This window comes from Toxotes jaculatrix, chromosome 14, assembly GCF_017976425.1.
Source record: "Toxotes jaculatrix isolate fToxJac2 chromosome 14, fToxJac2.pri, whole genome shotgun sequence".
Lineage (NCBI taxonomy): Eukaryota > Metazoa > Chordata > Actinopteri > Toxotidae > Toxotes > Toxotes jaculatrix.
The window spans coordinates 18,436,175-18,455,562 of NC_054407.1; the positions used below are offsets into that span (position 1 = coordinate 18,436,175).

Below are 19,388 nucleotides of genomic sequence, written 5' to 3' on the forward strand. Positions count from 1 at the left end.
CCCCAATTTTCTGTTTGTTTTTTTTTGTGGTTAAGTCATTTTTGAACATAAGGTGTTGTTTTAATGTGTTTGATGGAATGGCTTAGTTGATCATGTAATGTTTTCAGTGTAGAAAACTTCTCAGCATACATGGCTCAGCAGTACAAGTGTGGTAACAAATAAAAGGAAAAATTACGGGTAATGGTTGGCCACTGACAACTCAGCCTAATGGCACCAAGTGATTGACTTTTGGTCTGGTGTGTCATAGCTCAGCACTGTCTCGTAGATAAATCTAAGATGCTGTCAGCCGGACACAGGAGCTGGCAGTACCTGACAGGTTCCTTAGGAAATTCTCCACTGACAAACGGAGATGGCATGGTCATGGTTGCTGCTTTCGGATGCCAATGCAGGCTCAGTTGAACAACTCTAGGCCATGCAAAATCAGGGCTGATGCACAGTTGTGGTAAATGAATCTGTCAGCTTAGAGAGGAAGTGCTGCAAATCTGTTCTCATTGGCCCACACCCTTAACCATTGGTTTGCTGATGCAACAGAGGGAAGTAGGTTCACATATATGGAAAACAGGGAGAGAAAACGTGTTTGTTTGAAGTAGTGATTTGATGTTGGAAAAACTAGATTAAACACACCTATCTCATGACTAATATGTACTCTATGATAATTATTTCTGTACTGAAAAAGATTTATACACTGTGTTAGAGTTTATTAGTAAAGGGATTCTAGACAGTAGGATTCAGTTGGACCAAACTGATGAAACTCGATGCGAAATCTTTCTGCTTGTTTCAGCACTATTTAACCATAACATTTCCTCTAGAGAGCTTTGGCCTCCTGCAAAATACTTCTCTTGCCAATTTTGTTGATGTTGTGATGTGATGTTAATCATGATCAGCAACTAAACTAAACTACAAGCTGACCAGCTGTCCAGTTCATCTGGTCAGCTTGTAGTTTAGTTGCTGCTGGACTGAGTGAATGCCATTCTGAATGACAAATATTATATGATACTATATGACAGTTTCCGCTTTTTTGGTGTAATGCTTTTGGGGAAAGAAACTCAGTTGTCTTTGTTGGTTGTTTTTTTTTTTTTTTTGTGAAATTTATCGTTTTTGCCTTACAAGTTTTAGGTGAGTGACCAGAACTTCTAGCTAAATACAGCTATGTATCATGATTCTTTAAGCAGGATGAAATGCACTAATGATAATATGTTATATTTATTGATTTGTTTATTGTTAACAAGACATTGCAACTCTTAGCTTTACGTAGCAGCTGAAAAGCAAAGATAAAAATAGACAGTACTATTCTAAGAAACAAAAGAAGGAACATGTTGAATTCTTCCCTGTACATTCAATCAACCAGTTTTTTTTTAGTCATGATAAACTGTGATTTTAAAATGATTTCAAGACTATCAGCCAGGGGTGTGCCATCTAAGTCACCTCACGATTCTATTTGATTACGATTTACAGTGCTATGATTCGATGATTCACCGATTATCAATGCATCTCGATTGATCATTTTTTTTCCCACATAGAATGTTTCTTTCCTCACTCTGTAGTTACTTGTAAACGGCCCTATAAATTCCTTTTTATTTTTTCCCAAATTCTGTTTTTCCCATTTTAATTTCTGGGAATTATGTTTTTTCCATTATAGTTTTTTGGAATCTACCCAAAAACAGTGTGTTTTTAATTTAACGATTATTCTATGAATCGATGAATCAGGCACACCCTTACTATCAGCCCAAGTTATACATCCTGGAGTAATAAATTGCTTTAACCAATTTAGCCACTCGTGACAAATTCTGATCAAACCTCTCCCATTTCAGAACACACTGAAATTATTGGATATGCAAATTTGAACTATAAATGTGAAATCTATGTACCAAGCCCAGGATGCCCTTCTGCTGCTTTCATACCAGCTAACTGGTGTCAGCCACATCAGGTGAGGACTGCTGATTGCTGATGAAGAGTGGGTTGTCAAAGTTGGCTAATCTGTCAAGGATAGGTAGATGACGACCAGACTTCTTGAAGAGGTAGAAGGCAATCACTGCCCCCAAGGCAATCCCAGCCATGACCACCACAACTGCCAAAATTATGTGGCTATGGTGATGAAGTTCTAACCCAGCTCCTGAGCAGTTTGAAAGAATAGGTGATGATCAGCCAAAAGATTTTATTCACAAAGCTGAGTGAAGTAAATGAGATCAAGAGGTGTTACTTACTGGCTGATGGTGTTGGTTTTGCTGGTAATACTATAGAGAAAGAAGGAAGATGTGATCAAATAACACTGATGTTCACAACAGTACAATTACTTCAAGTGCACAACTATAAACTAACATAAAATAAAACATATGTTAGTGAACCGAAGACCATGTGACTATCATGCACAGATAAGGAGCAGTGTACCAAAAAAAATCATACCTGTGGGTGCAATGTCACCCTTTGCACATTCACATATACTGCTCACCTACACACTCACCCTCTTTCTACTAGCTGGGAGTAAAAAAGAAAGAGCCTGCCGTAATTGCAGAGTAATAATTAATTGTTCCAGGACCACTTTTATTTATAAAGTGAATGTGCAGTGTGGAAACATTTGTTGTTGGTGCTGTGAGTTGAAACAGTGAAGTCAGTCCCTGACAGTCAGTCATCTCAAAAGACAGATATATTGTGTTGTGTGATCTTGGCATTATAGAAAACATCATTGCAATTCAAACTGTGTACATATAAAAAATATTTTACCTTTGGGTGTTTTGCAGATGTATGGTCTATCATACCACTTCAGTTCTGCCTTCCATTTCCCATCTGAAGTGCTAATTCCTCCATAGATGTTATGATTAGGCTGATCTTCTTGCCAGTGAGTGTACTCCAGGACTGTTTTGTCCAACCACAACCAATCCCCTGGAGAGACACAGATTCAGTTTAAAATGTTAAGAATTTTATTTAATTCTTTCTTTTTTTTTGTGCAGAATTTTCTTGATATGCTTGTGCTGTAACCTAAAGAATTATCATACTTTGTGAATCATTAAAAGAAATTATGAAAAAGATTGATTGGAAAACACATTAATTTAAAACAATAGCATTTTCCCCCAAGAACCCTTAAATGTATGTATGTATGTATGTGTGTGTGTGTGTATATATATATATATTATTATTATTATTATTATTATTTTTATATAGAATAATTTTTCTTTTTGTACAGTATTTTCCCTGGAGCTGAATATTCTTTTTCATATTAGAGCAGGCAATGTGACTGTACCTTTGTGATTTTTAAACAGGCCGATCCAGAAAGAGGAGTAGCTGTCTTTAAATGTTTCCAAATTACTTTGAATGAATTCTTGCTCAGAGAGATCTTCAATGCTGGCTAACGATGCACCTTCACAAAACAAAACAAAAGAGCATTGCTTAGGCAAAGACACAGGCTTTATATTTTCTGAAAGTATCTTTCATTGAAAATGCTTACCATGTCCTGCACAGCTAGTAGCTGCATGTCCCCACTGTTTTTCCACCGCGAAAAATATGTAACAATTACCCTTAAATGGTAGCCAGTAAAGATTCTGGCTTGGGTCGTCAGGGCAAACTCCAGGAAAAACACTTGACTCTGTTGGTGGCACATCTGTGAATGAGAGAGAGAGAGAGAGATAATGCTTGATTCAAATCCAGTACTTTGATGTAGACATTACAAGGTTTTTTTGTGCAGTTACAACCATCTGATACTAACACAGATAAACGCAGCAAGTAACCTGATGTTTACGGGATACTAAATTGAGTTGAGTCATGTTGGCTTTTAGGATGAGTTACGTATTAATTTATTTAAATTAACATTAGACTGTCATTAGCCATACCTGTAGACTTCATACAAACGCTGTTAATAGTCTGGTTGCAGTTAGCAGTCTTCCATTTTCCATCCACATCTACGTATACACAAGGTCGGTCCATGCTTGGTTCATTTTTACCCCAGTGAGTAAATGTTACGTGCCAGCCATCAATAAAGCTGAAATAACCATTGGTCTGAAAGCAGAAGAGATCATCCTTCATTCAGCTTTATGATTCAGCTTTTTGTTTTCAGAAAGATTTTTAAGGCAGTGAATGATGAACATTTTTAGTCATGTTTAGCAGCATGCCTGCATGGATGAAAACGTCTGTTGGTCAATACACGCCTTTAGTCCAGACTTAAAGATTATGTTAAGTATTGGTTGGATCATCCATGTCACTATACTGTAGACTTTCAGGCTACAATAACTATGTTACTCTATCTTGCAGTTCCTTCATTTTCTCTACAATACTGTTGAAAAGTTTTGAGATTTTATTCTACTGTACTAGATGGTATTTATGAATCTAATTATACCAGTAAATTAATTCTTCATGAGAAGTTTTCTTCTAATCACCAATAAAAGCAAAATCCTAACTGGGTAAGTCAGTGTAGCCAGAAGTAATAAACCTTTTGGTATGAATTTTTACTGCGGTCAGTAGTAGTCTCAAACAAGCATTAGCCGTTACTTTGCTTTGTGCTATATTAGAGGCTTTGTGCCCTGTACCTTCTTTTCTTTCAGTCCAATCCACAGAGGAGCTTTGAGATTCAAAGCCATCAGCTCTACGTAGATCTGTGACCACTCATTTCGCAGGCTAGCCAGGTTGGCACCATCATCTTCACAGTGCTTCTTGGCTTCATCCCAGGTCATTGGCTGAGTCACAACCTTAATGGAGTCATTAAATATTTTGTTATAGTCGGTGGGAACCGTAGGTTCAGCAGAGTCTGGGAGAGATGGGTCTGTTTAAGGGGAGAGTAGAAGCAAACTTAGTTTTTCCATTTAACTTAAGGTCAAGAACTGTTGTATAGAGGCTTAAGAGTTATTCAGTTCCATTTTCCCTAGATGAATGCAACTACTTAAAAAAAGCAAAAAACAAAACTGTTACATTTTAATATGCTATGTTTAAAATACTGTGCATCCTTTCTTAAATTTTGATTGTTAAAATTTAGTTTGAATCACATTTTCATTACAGGGAAATATTGATTATAATACTAAAACGTCACAGCAAGTTATCAGCTGCTTTAACATTGCTTTAATGGTTATTATTTAATTTTATTGTACATAGATTATAAGTGATTTTTCATTTTTGGGGAGGTAAAGAGTAAGCAAATAATAAAGGGGATGACTAGGCCATAATAGAAGCTGGTAGTAGGCAGATGCATTAACAAATCTATTAGATCAACTGAATAGGAATTGTGGACTCATCAGGGTTTTTTTTTTTATCTTTGATATCGGTATACACAGTATAGACTCACCAGGGTTTTGAAGACAGACAAATCCATTAGTGTCATTGCAGGACACAGGTATCCATTTACCAATACCAAAGGGAGGACTAGTATTGAGCACAACACATTTACCCTGGGGAGGTGCAGGCAGAAAGCAGTGAGGAAAAGGGAATACTGTGTCAGGATCCAATGTAATCACAAAAGGCATCATAAAACATTTCAGTTAAGGAATTCAGCACTTTTCCAATATTAGGAATAATAGTATGGTCTTGTTTACTGAAGGCCTAATATCACATGTAAAATCTAGAAATCCAAAAAATTTTGCCTTCGTACAGAGATCAGTGTCAGCCTGGCATTGTCTTGGCCTTTAAATGTAAACTGATTAGAGGATTGCCTGAGGAAATGTGAGGACACTCACATGATACTTAGGTAACAAATGGAGAGATGAATGGATGGATAGATGAATAAGGTCACCCAGAAATATAATATTTTTCTCTTTTTTGTCCTGATTTTGACTTGTTACAGTGTAAAATGTGGTGTTCTGATCACAAAAGTGAACTGTAATTTCTCTCCAATGCACGATAAAATGAGCAGCATTGCCCTCAACAGTAAACAACATCTTACCTTTTCCTTAGACATTACTTTTAGCCTTTGAAAATAACTGGTATCCTGCAGTGGAAACCCAGAGAAATTTTTATAAATACAGAAAAAAAATATCATCATAAACCTTACAAATGCATTTGACTTTTCACAACAGTGATCATAATACACATTTGTACATGACTATGCCTGATATAAAGTTAAATTTTAATGTTACCGAAAGCCTGTAGGATTGATGATAGCCGCGTCTCTAAAATTGAGACAACAGAGAATGGAGATACAAAGTGTCACACACACGTACACACACACACACACAACAAAACAAATTATCAGGAGTGCTACATAATCCACTTGCTTCACATTGTAAAACACAATTCAGACTGTGTCCACTTACATGAAAAGCCAAATTGAAATATGAGTTTGGTTGCCCATCAGTCCAGAAGAAGCTTTTGCTATGGAGACTATGAAGACCAATCCACAGGTCTGTAGTAGGTGTGTCAGCCATTTGAGTCATCAAAAACACTGAAAGTTTGAACAGTGATTTCAGATTCAGATATTTTCTTGTAGTTCTTTTTTTTCTTACCATTTTACATGAAACATAATATAATGTGCTGTTTCAGTGACTCTTGGAAGTACACTGTACACCTTTTTCTAATGTGTGGGTCTACTATGAACTACAGAAACCAGTAACATTCACAAATAACTTAATAAACAAATAGAGTCAGTCATTTGCCTTATTCAAACCAGTTTATTCTGGTTTGGTGAACAGCACTACCAGAGGCCACTTGCAGAGCTTTAGTTATGATTTACATTTTATAAACACCAGTCATTTGAGTATTTTAATAAACTAATTATTGAACCTTGAGCCTCACAACTATTACAAGCCCTCCATTTAAATCAGTTGTCTCAAAACAGTACAAAAGAAATAAGTAAATAAAATAATCAAATATAGGCTCAGTTGCCAATGTATCTTTGTTTGCTGCATTGTTGCACCCTGAACAGGTGCAGAGGTTAAGAGGAAAAAATTATGAGAAACAAACCTTGCACATGTCTTGAGGGAATAGAGGCCAAGTTTCCACCCTTGCGTTGGCATTCATTCCTTGCTTCATCCCATGTTAATTTCTGTTTTTTAATGATGCTATAACACTTGAGGAAAGAAATGATAAGTTGATTTCCAACTTCTGAAATACTCACTGTACATTGTAAGTACAGTACGTATATCCCAATTTCACATGACAAAACAACTTAATGTGACATCTTCAAACACCATTACAAAAAACCTACCCTTAAAGATCAGTACTTAAAAGATTTAGAAGTGTTGTCAAATCAAAGGCCTGTGTCAGTGCAATCACTGAGAATTTAAATCTGTCCTACAATCGGTTTCATTTCCATACCTTCAAAACAACACATTTATAAAGGTTAAAAACCACCTCTGACCTTGGAGTTAACTTTTTTCCAGGTGGGTCGGCAACCACCTTTAGGGGGCACTGTGGGTGCTACAGTGGTGTTGGCAGGCGGTGGACCACTACGTTTACAAATGGACTTGTGCTCAAACCCACAATTATAATCATGCCAAAAACCTGTAAATCAGTCCAAGACATTAAAATCAACACACATGATAATCAGCACTCAATACAATGTACATTTTTAGTAAACATCCAAGTTAAAGTTACAGTCTTTAGATTTTCACAGAACTAAACCACATTTTTGATTCTATTTGTAGGCAGCATTTTTTATGTAATGGTCGTTGGTAACCACCGGTGTCACCAAATCAACCAGTACTGAAATTCTAAGGAGTACAAGTTAATGCTTTGTTAAATTTATGATTTGCATGTGTGCCAGTGAAGATAATTCATGTTTTAGTTTACTCACCAGTATAACGTGACATGGCAGCACAGTTCTCATCATAATTCTTGAAATCAGGCTGACCTTCTTCCCACCTTTCAAACACCACTTGAGAACCATCCATCCACCTTAATGTAACACAAGCAAATCAACTGAGATTTTGTAACAAAAAGAGCCTGTGAAAATAATGACACACTGATTCAAATCTAAAGGGTGAAGCTATATATTGTTCTTGTTCCAGGTACAAATCTCCAAAAATTACAAATTAGATAGGTAGTTGAACAAAATAAAGAGCATCTTATTGTTTGGACCAATAACTCTGCCATTAACCTCTTCTGTCTATAATTCTTTTTCTGTCAGATCATTCAGGAAACACACATTCAGTCATTACACAGTTGTATTTCATTTCCATCCGTGGCCTTTTTTGTCAAGTTTAAATTTAAACTTTGATGCGGAATTAAAATTGTTAAGGACAACATGCCAACAGACACAGGTAACTTGTAACAGTATACTATACTCTATCTACTGCACCTTCCTCTTAGAGACTTGCAGCAGTTTGGATCTGTATCAGGCCAACCTTGCACCAGTACATATTTGAAATTCAACAAAGAAATTACAGAAAAGAAATGTCACATAAATTTGATACTTGTAATCACTCAGGTTTGAAATTACTTTCTGCCTATGAAGTCTGGATTTATTTTTATTACTGCCTTTTTTTCATTTATATTTATTTCATACTCACTCGAATGTTCCATCAAGATCTACAGTTAGGCCTATCCAGTAAGACCCATACTTTCTAGATACCTACACACAGAGACAGAGGAATATGATAAAATCAGTGATACTCACATTTCAGTTATTCCTGTAGTTAAATGCCACATACATAACACAGTATAAAAGTCACTGCTCACCTGATTCCATAGAAAGACACTTTCTGCTTCAGTGTTGATAGTTACCAAGTCACTGTGCCTCTGTTGGCAGAAGTAGCGAGCATCTATCATGGCCATTGACTTTTCATTAATAAAATACTGATTCCCATTCCATTCCACCCAGCCGTCTGAGGTCGTATTATAGTCTGAAAACATGTTAGAAATGTGTAATATATCTTCAGTGTTTGTTTAATATCTGATAATATCTAATTTTATCTAATTTCTTATTTATTTTATTTTATGTTAGTTGCTCTTAATGAGAAGTCTGGTGACTGTTGCTGGCTTGCTTGCAGCAAGTGTGCAATGCTAAAAAATCAATTAAGTGTTAGGACATCATGCTAATGCCACTGAGTCCTCAAAGTCCAATTGAAGTTAAATTGCATTTTTTCTGCTGTAGCATACATATCTGCTATGTAAATCATTTGTCCTTTGAGAAAAAAACCAGGAATCATAAGGAAGAAATTTGATATTTTATGTTGTCTTTGTGATGGCGCCCGCTAGTTTCTTAGCCAGTTGAACAAACACAAACATTCACCAAGGAAAAGTGCATCAGCAAGACAAAGTTCAACAAAAGATGTGTTCATGCTTGTAAATAAGGAGATACACAGAATTATTATTTTTCAGATTGTATCAGGATGATACAGCAGAGTGTTTGACTTCAACTGTTGTGTAAAAATACTGTGTTTCTAAGAGGTCTCATACTTGTACATAATAGCACCCTTACCACGAGTGACAGGGTCTGGAGGCGGCTTTGGAGTCCTTCCTGTAAGGACAGACAGGAGATTGTAACGTTTAGAATAGTGAGGTGATAGTGGGCACCCCGGGTTGAAATTGTGTTCATCTGAATACCTGAAGAGGATATTGCTGAAAACAAGTAACCCCAGTCACTCAGCTCACTCAACAACAAATCACACGCTTTTCTCTGAATCCCATGAAACCAAATGGCTATGGACTTTACCTGTACGGATCTGACAAAACCAGTCATTGTACTTCTCACACTGCACATCGTTCCAAAACGCAAATCTGTGCCAGTACCCTGTGTTCAATTCGACACAAGATTCCACATTATTTTTATTGTTTGGCTCTCCATCCCCCCAGTGTTGGAAATTTACCTGGACACAAAAGCAAGTAATAAATTGTGAAATAACAAATCCAGTTGTTTTTATGCACTTGAGTCACATAAACTACAATTTATGTGACTAACTTGATTTATGTGATTTACTCAGTCACCAAAGAAAGGGAAGACTATTAACTCACTGGGGATCCATCGCTCCATACATAACCAGTGACTGGGTCAGGGGCACTAAGTCCAATCCAGATTGTTCTGTAACTATACCTGAAATGGACAGGTATAGTTACATGTTACTTATTTAAATGTCAAAATATGTTTAAAAAAGTAGATTTAATAGTTACCTGTTAAAAAACTGTCCCAGTGCTCTCTTAGGTTCTAGCCAAATTTGAACCAGTTTTGTGTTTTTGAATCCCTTCAATCTAATTTTGTAATTTGCCATATACTATAAACTAACAACTTTTTCTGCCAACGATAATGCTTACAACCTCATTTTTATTTCGACAACCAGGACAAATTTAGAACATCTAGAAAGAATGAGAAGAGGTCTTCTTTGATGCAGTGTAATTTAGTTCAGAAAGAAGGGTGGAATTTTTACAGAAAATATTGTCTAATGCTGCCCTATTTGAATGAGACAAGGTCATACTGTACATTAGTTCTCTCTGTCTTAGCTCATCAGCACTGTGGATGCTGAGCAGGTCCCCTCCGATGGCCCTGCAGTAATCTCTGGCCTCATACCAGGTCCTCTTGTTTGATGATGACTCTGAAAACAGCTAAAACACAAAGCAAGAAGATCAACTGTGATTTAAGGTTTGGTAGTGTCTCTTTAATATTGATGCATCATTTTTTTTGTTTGTTAAATTAATCATGAAAAATGTGACATTTTCCTAAAGCCAGTGCTGACTTCAAACAGCTAATTTTGTCTGACCAACTGTTAATAAACCAGAGGTATTCAATTTGCTGTCATGAAAGACTGAGAAAACCAGAGGACCTGGAACCAGTAAATACCCCCCGGGGTGGCATGGGCGGTTCTTTGTGGTATAGATCAGTAGAGCAGATCTTCGTTTTTCACTCGTGTTGCATTTGATCCTACCTTATAGCAGTATGTTCCTGATAACACCGGAATCCAGCCATCCGCACACTTCGGAGGGGGAACAGTTGGTGGTGCAGAGGTTAAAACTGCCCCCTCTGCCTGGTGTTTGCAAATGTATTTCTCCTTATTGGTGCAGGGCAACACATCCCAGAGGCCAGCAAAAACCCCAGTTGTCATGGCAACACATCCCTGCTGGTGACCTTGTATTGTCAAGGGAGGAATTGTCAATTGTGATGCCACTTTTCTAACACACCTTAAAGAGGGAAGTTTAAAAAAAAACAAAAACTTTTCTGTACCTGGCATTTGAGCATTCCAGTGAGTAAACCTCACCGAGTCTGTGTTGGTCCACACAAATTGATCAATATTTTTCTGGTTTGAGAGTCCTAGCCAAAAATATTTCTCTGGTCTCATTCCCACCAAGCTGACAAGAAATGCATTGTCCACCCTGAAAATATTTACACGAATAAAATGACAAGATTTTGCATATCAGTGAGTGATGTACAGTCACAGAGCTGCATTTTTTTTTAGTTAAATCTGAACCTCTAAAATCTAGCACACTTGTTTTTAAGGATGTTCAAAATGTCTTGAGTGAAAATAAATGCTTTTACCCAGTTGAAATGTCTGCCAAGTAGGAATCTGAGCTCTTGCAGTCGTTGTTTGCCTCATCAAATGTCTTTGCCTCTGTCCCTACGAAGTAACAGTAGGAGCCATGTCTTTTCCAGCCCTGGGTTGTTGGAAAACAAAAGTGGAAAAACTTCATTAGCATGTCGTATTTTAGTATCATTTATCATGAAATGCAGATTGCATCTAATCAGAAGTGCTAAAGAAAATTATCATTTACAGATAGGTGCAGGTCTTCCTTAGCCTGCTGGTGCTGGCAGGCTCCTGTACGCCTGCCAAATGGCAGCCGACTAAAGAGTCCATGGCTAGGGTGGAATACATCCTTGATAATGCTTATTGCCCTCCCCAGGCAGCATTTATGGTAAATGTTCTCAATGGTGGGCAGTTGGGTCCTGGTGATCTGCTGGGCAGTTTTTACCAACCACTGAAGTGGTTTATGGTCTGATGCATGGTAATTGCTATACCACACTGAGATGCAGTTAGTGAGTATGCTTCCAGTGGTGCACTGATAAAAGCCCATCAGACCCAGTGAAATCGATTGAGATGTAGACTCCTGCCAGCTGTACATTCACCTTTCTCGGGGTTGCCCGAACATCAGAGGCTTGTCATGGCTACTTTAGCATTTATATCCCATGCATAGCACAAACTTCACTATATATACCCTTTTTCATTGGATGTTTCTTTCAACCTTTCAACTTTGCCCCTTTGTAAACTGCATGCCAGATAGGAATGGGTATTTCTGTGGAAGGTACCAAATATTCGCTTTACTTATTCAGAAACTTTGCCCAAGATGCAATAAAAAAGAAACAAGAGTTGGAATGTAATCAGTCATCTTAAGCCAGAGATAGACTTTTTTTCATAAATAAGAAGTAGTTTACGCACAGTTCTGCAGCCTATATTCTGCTCCACTTCATCTTCAGGAGGTTCAGATTCACTCATCTTCATACAAATGAAACCATGCTTTTCCTCACACACACGGTCAGCCCAGTTTCCATTCTGCAAAAAAAAAAAAAGTACTGTAAAATGTGTGGAATGCAGATGTACTGATGCACAGGCAATCTACAGTGTACAGTATAGTGTTAAACAAAAAGCCCTTAGCCTTCAATATATACAAAGTTATTATCTTACATATAAACATGTTTAGTCGACTATATGTATGTATGTAGGTCCAAACCTTATACCTGGTTTGGGCCTTGGCCTGTGGTCTCATTCTGAAGTGCGGCTACAACCGCTGTGACTTTTCTGCGAAGGCTCGCTACAAGATTTTGCAACCTAGCTGCAGGGATTTATTCCCATTCAGCCACAAGAATATGAGTGAGGTTGATGACTGATCTCTCTCCAATTCAGGGCATTTAAGGCCAGGCCAGTTAAGTTCTTTCCCACCAAACTCAGAAAATCATGCCTTTTGTCATTCTTTGTACACAGATTGGTATCGTGTTGAAACAGGAAAGGGCCTGCCCCAGACTGTTGCCTCATAGTTGGAAGCACAATAAATATATAACAATATGCACTGAACAAAAACATGATTTGTGGCTTTCTGTTTTTTGACCCGAAGCAGGTCAAATAAATAATGATAAATAATAAATAACAAATTATGATACTTTTACAAGAGGCCAGTCTGTGTACCATACCCACACAATGCTCCTTACCTCTCCACTGATGAGAACACAGTCTTCTTGGTCTGTGAAGACAGTAGGTTTCCCAAATTCCCAGCTAGTGAAGCTGACAGTAGAGTGGTCGCTCCAGTCAAATAGTCCCTCTGTCCTCCTGTCATTCAGTCCAATCCAAAGCTCATCAGTGGATGCTGCAGACATGGACAGAAAAATTTTTTATTTCCCTCAAGAAAAGTACAACAGTCTTGTTTCCCATGACATATTTCAAATGTGACTACTCCTTACGTTTAGAAAGCAGATATTTAGGACAATTACATTTAAGCCATTATTACTGAGACATACTTTACACTGCATGTTTTGTTTATATATTCTGAAGCACCCAACTTTTTGCATCAGGGTGGCACCAGAGGTGTGTTTTTTGTTGTAAAGACTTATTTCAAGCTACACTGTTTTATTGTCTTCATATACCATATCCAAGTTGAGAGATGACAAAGCTTTGGTCCTCAACATTGCGGATGCTGACTAAGTCGCCTCCTTCCTTGCGGCACGCTTTCTGAGCATCAGACCATGTTTTCTGAGTATGATTAAGGTAGAAGCAGTGGCCATTGTACGGAATCCAAGGTCTTGAACAATAGCTTGTCTCAACAGCTTTCATGAAAAGAAAAAAGAAATAGAAGAATTGAGTAACATACATCATACAATTAACCAAAGACAAAATAGTAAATCAGTAACTTGAGGATGGCACCACTAAAATGGAACAGAGAAAGGTCTTTTCTTTACCTTCAGTAGGATTGGCCACAGCTCCGTCAATGTAGCAGATGTAGCCCAGTTTCTTTGTGCATGTTGAACTTTGCCAGGCGTACTGTAGAGCACCATTAGCAATTGCACAGTTGTGTCCTGGATTAGGGAGTGGATGACCTAAAACAAGATGATAATTATACTTGACACGATGACACAGACTCCACTAATTCAGTTTCACACTAAGTGTAACGCATAAACAAATTATAAAGCTTGATAGCTTTATAATTTATGTGTTACAAGTAAAATGAAATAGTCACTGCATAAATAGGTCTAATAAGAATTGTGATATAAATAGAAAAGTTAGCGCTGTATCAACTGTCAAAGAAAGAAAAGAAGAAATCTGACTTAAATGTAATTTTGTAAATAAAGGAAATTTGTAAATATTTAGCAATTTGTGGAAATTAACGTGACGAAGAAATGATAATGATATTCTGGTTAATAGCCAGACTGACTTTATTTGGCAGTTTTTTCCACTGTAATGATAGTAATCTGCCTGACAATGACTTGGCATGGGTACATTTTTGTTGTGTAGTGTGTTAAGATCAGATCTAAAATACAGTAGGTTTCCTTGCAAATGAAGGTGCTGTAATTACAATGGTGTGATTTGAAATGTACACCTCATTCATTTCTTCATTTTCATTAATTTATTTACTGCAGTGTGAATCTAAACTGCTGAACTCTCAGAAATCCTCAGCTTCCATAAATATATTCAACCCATTCTGTGGGTTTTAAATATTAGGCCAAATGATACCAATTCTACAACTGGCTGGAAACATGATGTCTATAAGGCAGAGAGGATAAAAGACAGATGGAACAGATCAAACTTACAATTTATCTTAGCATTATCAGGGTAGCAACAAAAAGTTCTGAAGTGGAAATAAAACCTACCTGAGTCCCAGTTCAGATAACGGTAAGGCTTCCCATTAGACCACTGCCAGCCATGTTCTGGATCCAGGTTAAGTCCAGTCCAAAGCTTGTGACCTTGTCCCGCTGTTGCTAGTAGTGCTGTGAGTGTGTGTTTAAAAAAGGCACGGGAAATGAAAATGACATAATAATGAGTAAAGCTTTCTTTCTTACTGTCATAACAGAAAAGTATCCATGCTTTCATTTAAACATATCTATACAAACAGGGCATTGAAGAATATATAACATGCATATTTCTAGTGAAAAATTATACAGTAATCTTTTTTTTTTTTTTTAAGTATATGTTGATTTAAGTATTTGGAATTTTATAGACTCGATCACTTTATGTAGAAGAAATTATGAATGTTTTTGGTAGATATTCTTCAAACACCCCTGAACCCAGACATATGCTTCCTTTATCAGTATACTCAAAATAAAGCCATTACCACCTTACCTGTGACATAAGCCTGCTGGTGTGGATCGGTGATACTGAGCAGGGAGGCGCCCTGCTGTTTACAGCTGGTCTCAGCCTGGAACCAAGTCAGAGCTGATTGTGTGTTGAGCTGGTAATACGCTCCTGTTGTGGTGTCTTTGTTCCAATGTTCTTTGGCTGTGAAACATCCATGCAAAACCAAGCAAGTACCTTTAGTTTTTTTTTATGTAAAGTCAAGTTAAAGGTTAGAGACTGACTTAAATGTAAAGTCAGGGTGTCAGTCCGAAATCAAATGACACCCTGTTTATAGGAGCATTATTATCCTCAAGGCCTTCACATCAAAGTACATTTAAAGAAATATCCACTGTAAATAGGCCCTTCTCTCACTACAGTGTAATAAAACTCTATTTCTCACAGGCAGTACTCACAGTTAGTTGGGCAGTAGCCCCAGAGTTCATGCTCATATTTTGTTTCAACCGCACACCACTGCCGTTTTTCCGAGGAGTCAAACGTAGTGCACTCTGAGTACCACTGGTCTTTATACAGGAAGGGAAACATGCAGGTCCTACCATTTGCATTTCCTCCAATGGTGTAAAATTCTGAAAGGCCCAAACAAGGACAAATAACATAACAAAGAATAGCTTAATTAGTTTGAGAAAATATACTGGTAAAGTGTGAAAATGTGGAATGGAATCCTTCAGATAGTCTGTTTTCATTGACTGAGAATTTAACACATGCACAGTAAATTCCAGTGGCTTAGTACCAGTTTGCTGGAGCTAGCTCATATAGTAAAAAAACTGCATCCAGAGTCCCAAAAAACTGATTATGAATTGCAGTATTGTACCTCTGTAAGTTCTTGTGCAAGCACCACTGGACGTCTCTGAAATTGTGAGTTGGTTATTGGGTCCTATTGTTTTGGTGAGAACAGCTGTGTTATCTGCAGTGAGCTCAATGTACAGCTCTTGGCCTTTGAGAGCGAGCACGGTTTCATTCTTGCATTCCCACTTTTGGAGTTCACTGTTTTCGTCACAATCGTAGAGGCTTATTTCACTGCCCACACTTTTCCCCTGGACTCCCAGGCACTTTTTCATTGCCCAGTGTTGAACTAGAAGTCGGTCACCGGTCGTCCATCGGATGTCAAAGCAGAAAAAACGTTGTCCCAGACAAAAACCAGTGGCCCTGTTAGTTAGTTGGAATTGTGAATCTGCAGGAAAAGTTTGTTCAAATCATCAGTTTGCAGTTCTGTTTGTGGCAGAATGCAGAAAAAATCAGAAAATCCTCTCAGTAATATATAATTACAATGACAATAACCTTAATATTGAATTGTAACAAATCTATAAAAAATAGGATAACACAGGCAACAGACTGACACATGGTAAAGGCCACAGTCAACAGTCTGACATACAGATAGGTTTATCATGCGGTAAACATGACATAACTACTCTGTAAAAATCTTACAAAGAGCTTAAAATTAAAAGTGGCAATACTGTACCATCTGAAGCCAAACATCGTAACGTTTGGACGAGGAGCACAAAGGTTGTACAAGTTATCTTCATTTTCAGCATTTTTCCCAAATTTCTTAAAGCCAAAGACTCTATCCACGCATTGTGTGCAGAGGATTTGAGACTTGTGTGAATGACCATGGAAAGAAGAGAATTTAAATTGCACAGAAACATCCGGTTATATCATGTCATCACACCTTTTTTTTTTTTTTTTTTTTTGAATCAGCATCATTGTCAGATAAAGTAGTCAACAATGTATTTCAGACGAATAGGGAGGAACAAGCTTTGCTAAACCCAAATGCTGATGTTTGCATACTTGGCTGTTTTACTGTAATGTGCTCTCCTCATCCAGGAACACACATACAGTATATTGATATTACATCCATTTCTTGAGTGAGTGTGCACATGAATGCTGAAAAAAAAAAAAAAAATCTGAACAATTAAACTCTCTGTAACTGATGAAAAACGGATTAACATTGTATCTGAAGACCCCTAGAATAAAACAGAAAAATGGAAATAATGGACAGTGAGAAATGAGAAATAAATCTTTTTTTTTAATATCAACATGGTTCAACTATAGGACAAGTAGAGGAACATGGTACAAAAACAAGTCAAAGTCTTTCATCCAAACTGAGGCAGATCAATCAGTTATTTTTAATACAAAGTATTTTGTTTAATTGAGAGTATTAGAAGGAAGATATTAGATCACACAACTAAAAAATATCAAAGATGACACAATAAAAAAACCTTGTAACCTTTGGCACAATGCCTTGGCAAATTAGCAGTGCAACGCCGGTGAGAGTGCATTGGAAGACCTGTGACATTGTAAACATTGTTAGCGTGTTAACTATATCATATATCAGTTATGGCAATAACACAAATATACTGGTGTTATGTGATATTAACTTCATGATGCTATCTGTAATAATTAATCAAGGTTCCTAGTGTCACTATGTGACTGTAGAGGGCTCTGGTAATCAATTATATTAATTAATAAATGCATAAAAACAACAATGCAGATATTTTTCTGCTGGGCTTACACGAAAGCTAATTCTTGTTCTTAGTTTCTTCACCATCACTTTCCCACAATATGGAGAGACAGACCAGTACAGAAGTGACTCAGGTTTCGGTTGGCTACACAGAATATGTTTTAGGAGGTTTCTAGAGAAGAGAGCGTTTTGATCCTTTGCCCTTGATTGGGTAAAGTATTGTGCAATATTTACAAAAAGGAAGCCACCATAATGCTGACCATCTGTTCCTCTCCTTAGTCTGTGTGGGCAGACGCAAACTTCTTAGAACTGATTGACGTTCCAATGTCTGTAATTATTTTGAGGTAATATAATTTTTGGACAAAGGGTGTAAGGGTAGGGGGTTGTATGTGCTGTACAGATTGTAAAGTCCCTTAAGGAAATTTTGTCTATTGTGTGAAATTGGGGTATATAGATAAAATTGACTAAATGTGACTTGTACATTAATTACTGATTGGAGTGTTTCAGGTAATGTTTGATGATTTCTTGGTTGCACTTTGGCATACTAGTCAGCAGAGAGAACCCAGTACAGGGGTATTATAATAGTCTTTACAAGACTGAAAGGAAGGCTCATAGTCAACAACAAGGAATCAAGAAGAAACCCAGAGGGCTAAAGGTCCTGACTTGCCAAGCCAACTCAAACTGATGGATGCATTGTCCCACATTGTCTCTTTTTCCAAGAGTATCCTTTGTTAAGCGCTACAGTATGAGAGACATGTATTACCAGTATTACAGACATGCTCAGGCCTTTTGCACTTGCGTGATAGGAAACAACCAGTCCAATAGTCTGCTTTCTTATGCTGAAAATATGTTTGATAAAAAAGTTGCAGCTGGAACTATAAAATCTCACTTTATTTGGCTTTGCACAGGTTAAGTTATCGTGAATGTCCACAATAACAGATGTACTTTTCCTGCTGTGGCCTCTTAATATATCTGCTGTTAGAAAAGACCATACTGTGCTTGAATGCATCCTGTGTAGACACTTATGGAGGACTGAAGTTCCTGCCACTCCTCTGCTAACCTTCTGCTTTTGCTACATTGCCTTTAAAGACATTGTGTAAGTCACACAGACAGGAAAGAGTCAAAATGCAGAAAGACATTTTATCGGGTGGTTCTTCTGAATTAATGAGGTGTCACCTGGTGAATCAGAGTGATGTCCTGGAAAAAAGGAGACACAGGAAGGAGGACATGTTTAAAATGAATGAATCAACCTTAGCTGGGGAAGTGTTGTAACACTGATTAAAGCAATGATTTATATTAGGGATGCACCGATCCACATTTTCTCACGTCCGATCTGATCCCGATACCTGAATTTGGATATCTGCTGCTACCGATACTATTCCGATACCAGAGCTCTGTTTGCTTTAAATTTATTATTATCATTATTGTTAATTTTACATGATGCTGTAATAAATCTTCTCCACAGGCAATTATGATATGTATGAGTGTATGCATGTATGTCTGCATACTGTTCATTTTCTTCCTGCTGTCTGTGGGTAATATATTGCTGGTGTGTGAATCACCTGTCTGTGTTTCCTGTTATGGTGTCCCGCTTTGGTTCCCCCGCGGTGCTGCTCAATGCTCGCCTGCTAGCTGGCTGCAAGCTGTGGAATGGATTTCCTTTGCGGCGTGTTTCATTACTCAGCATCGCACTGAGACGCCTCCGTTCAGGAAATCCATTCCACATTTTGCAGCCAGTTATCAGAGAAGCTGAG

General features: G+C 37.5%; 1 protein-coding gene across 1 annotated transcript; it reads right to left on the reverse strand.

The window, feature by feature from the left end:
- Positions 1–1,685: 1,685 nt before the first annotated feature.
- Positions 1,686–16,746, reverse strand: LOC121193596 (macrophage mannose receptor 1-like). Its single transcript, XM_041055986.1, has 32 exons — positions 16,636–16,746; positions 15,988–16,347; positions 15,572–15,742; positions 15,165–15,320; positions 14,696–14,812; positions 13,787–13,924; positions 13,475–13,654; positions 13,043–13,197; positions 12,276–12,389; positions 11,381–11,496; positions 11,069–11,217; positions 10,773–10,972; positions 10,331–10,452; positions 9,868–9,946; positions 9,569–9,722; positions 9,335–9,373; positions 8,593–8,756; positions 8,424–8,485; positions 7,709–7,809; positions 7,274–7,416; positions 6,877–6,982; positions 6,231–6,358; positions 6,054–6,086; positions 5,861–5,905; positions 5,267–5,369; positions 4,518–4,750; positions 3,825–3,990; positions 3,443–3,595; positions 3,239–3,355; positions 2,722–2,880; positions 2,205–2,234; positions 1,686–2,113 (listed from the first exon to the last, which is right to left on the reverse strand). The coding sequence occupies exons 1-32, from the start codon at positions 16,706–16,708 to the stop codon at positions 1,905–1,907; spliced, it is 4,275 nt and encodes a 1,424-aa protein (XP_040911920.1). The 5' UTR covers positions 16,709–16,746; the 3' UTR covers positions 1,686–1,904.
- Positions 16,747–19,388: the final 2,642 nt, after the last annotated feature.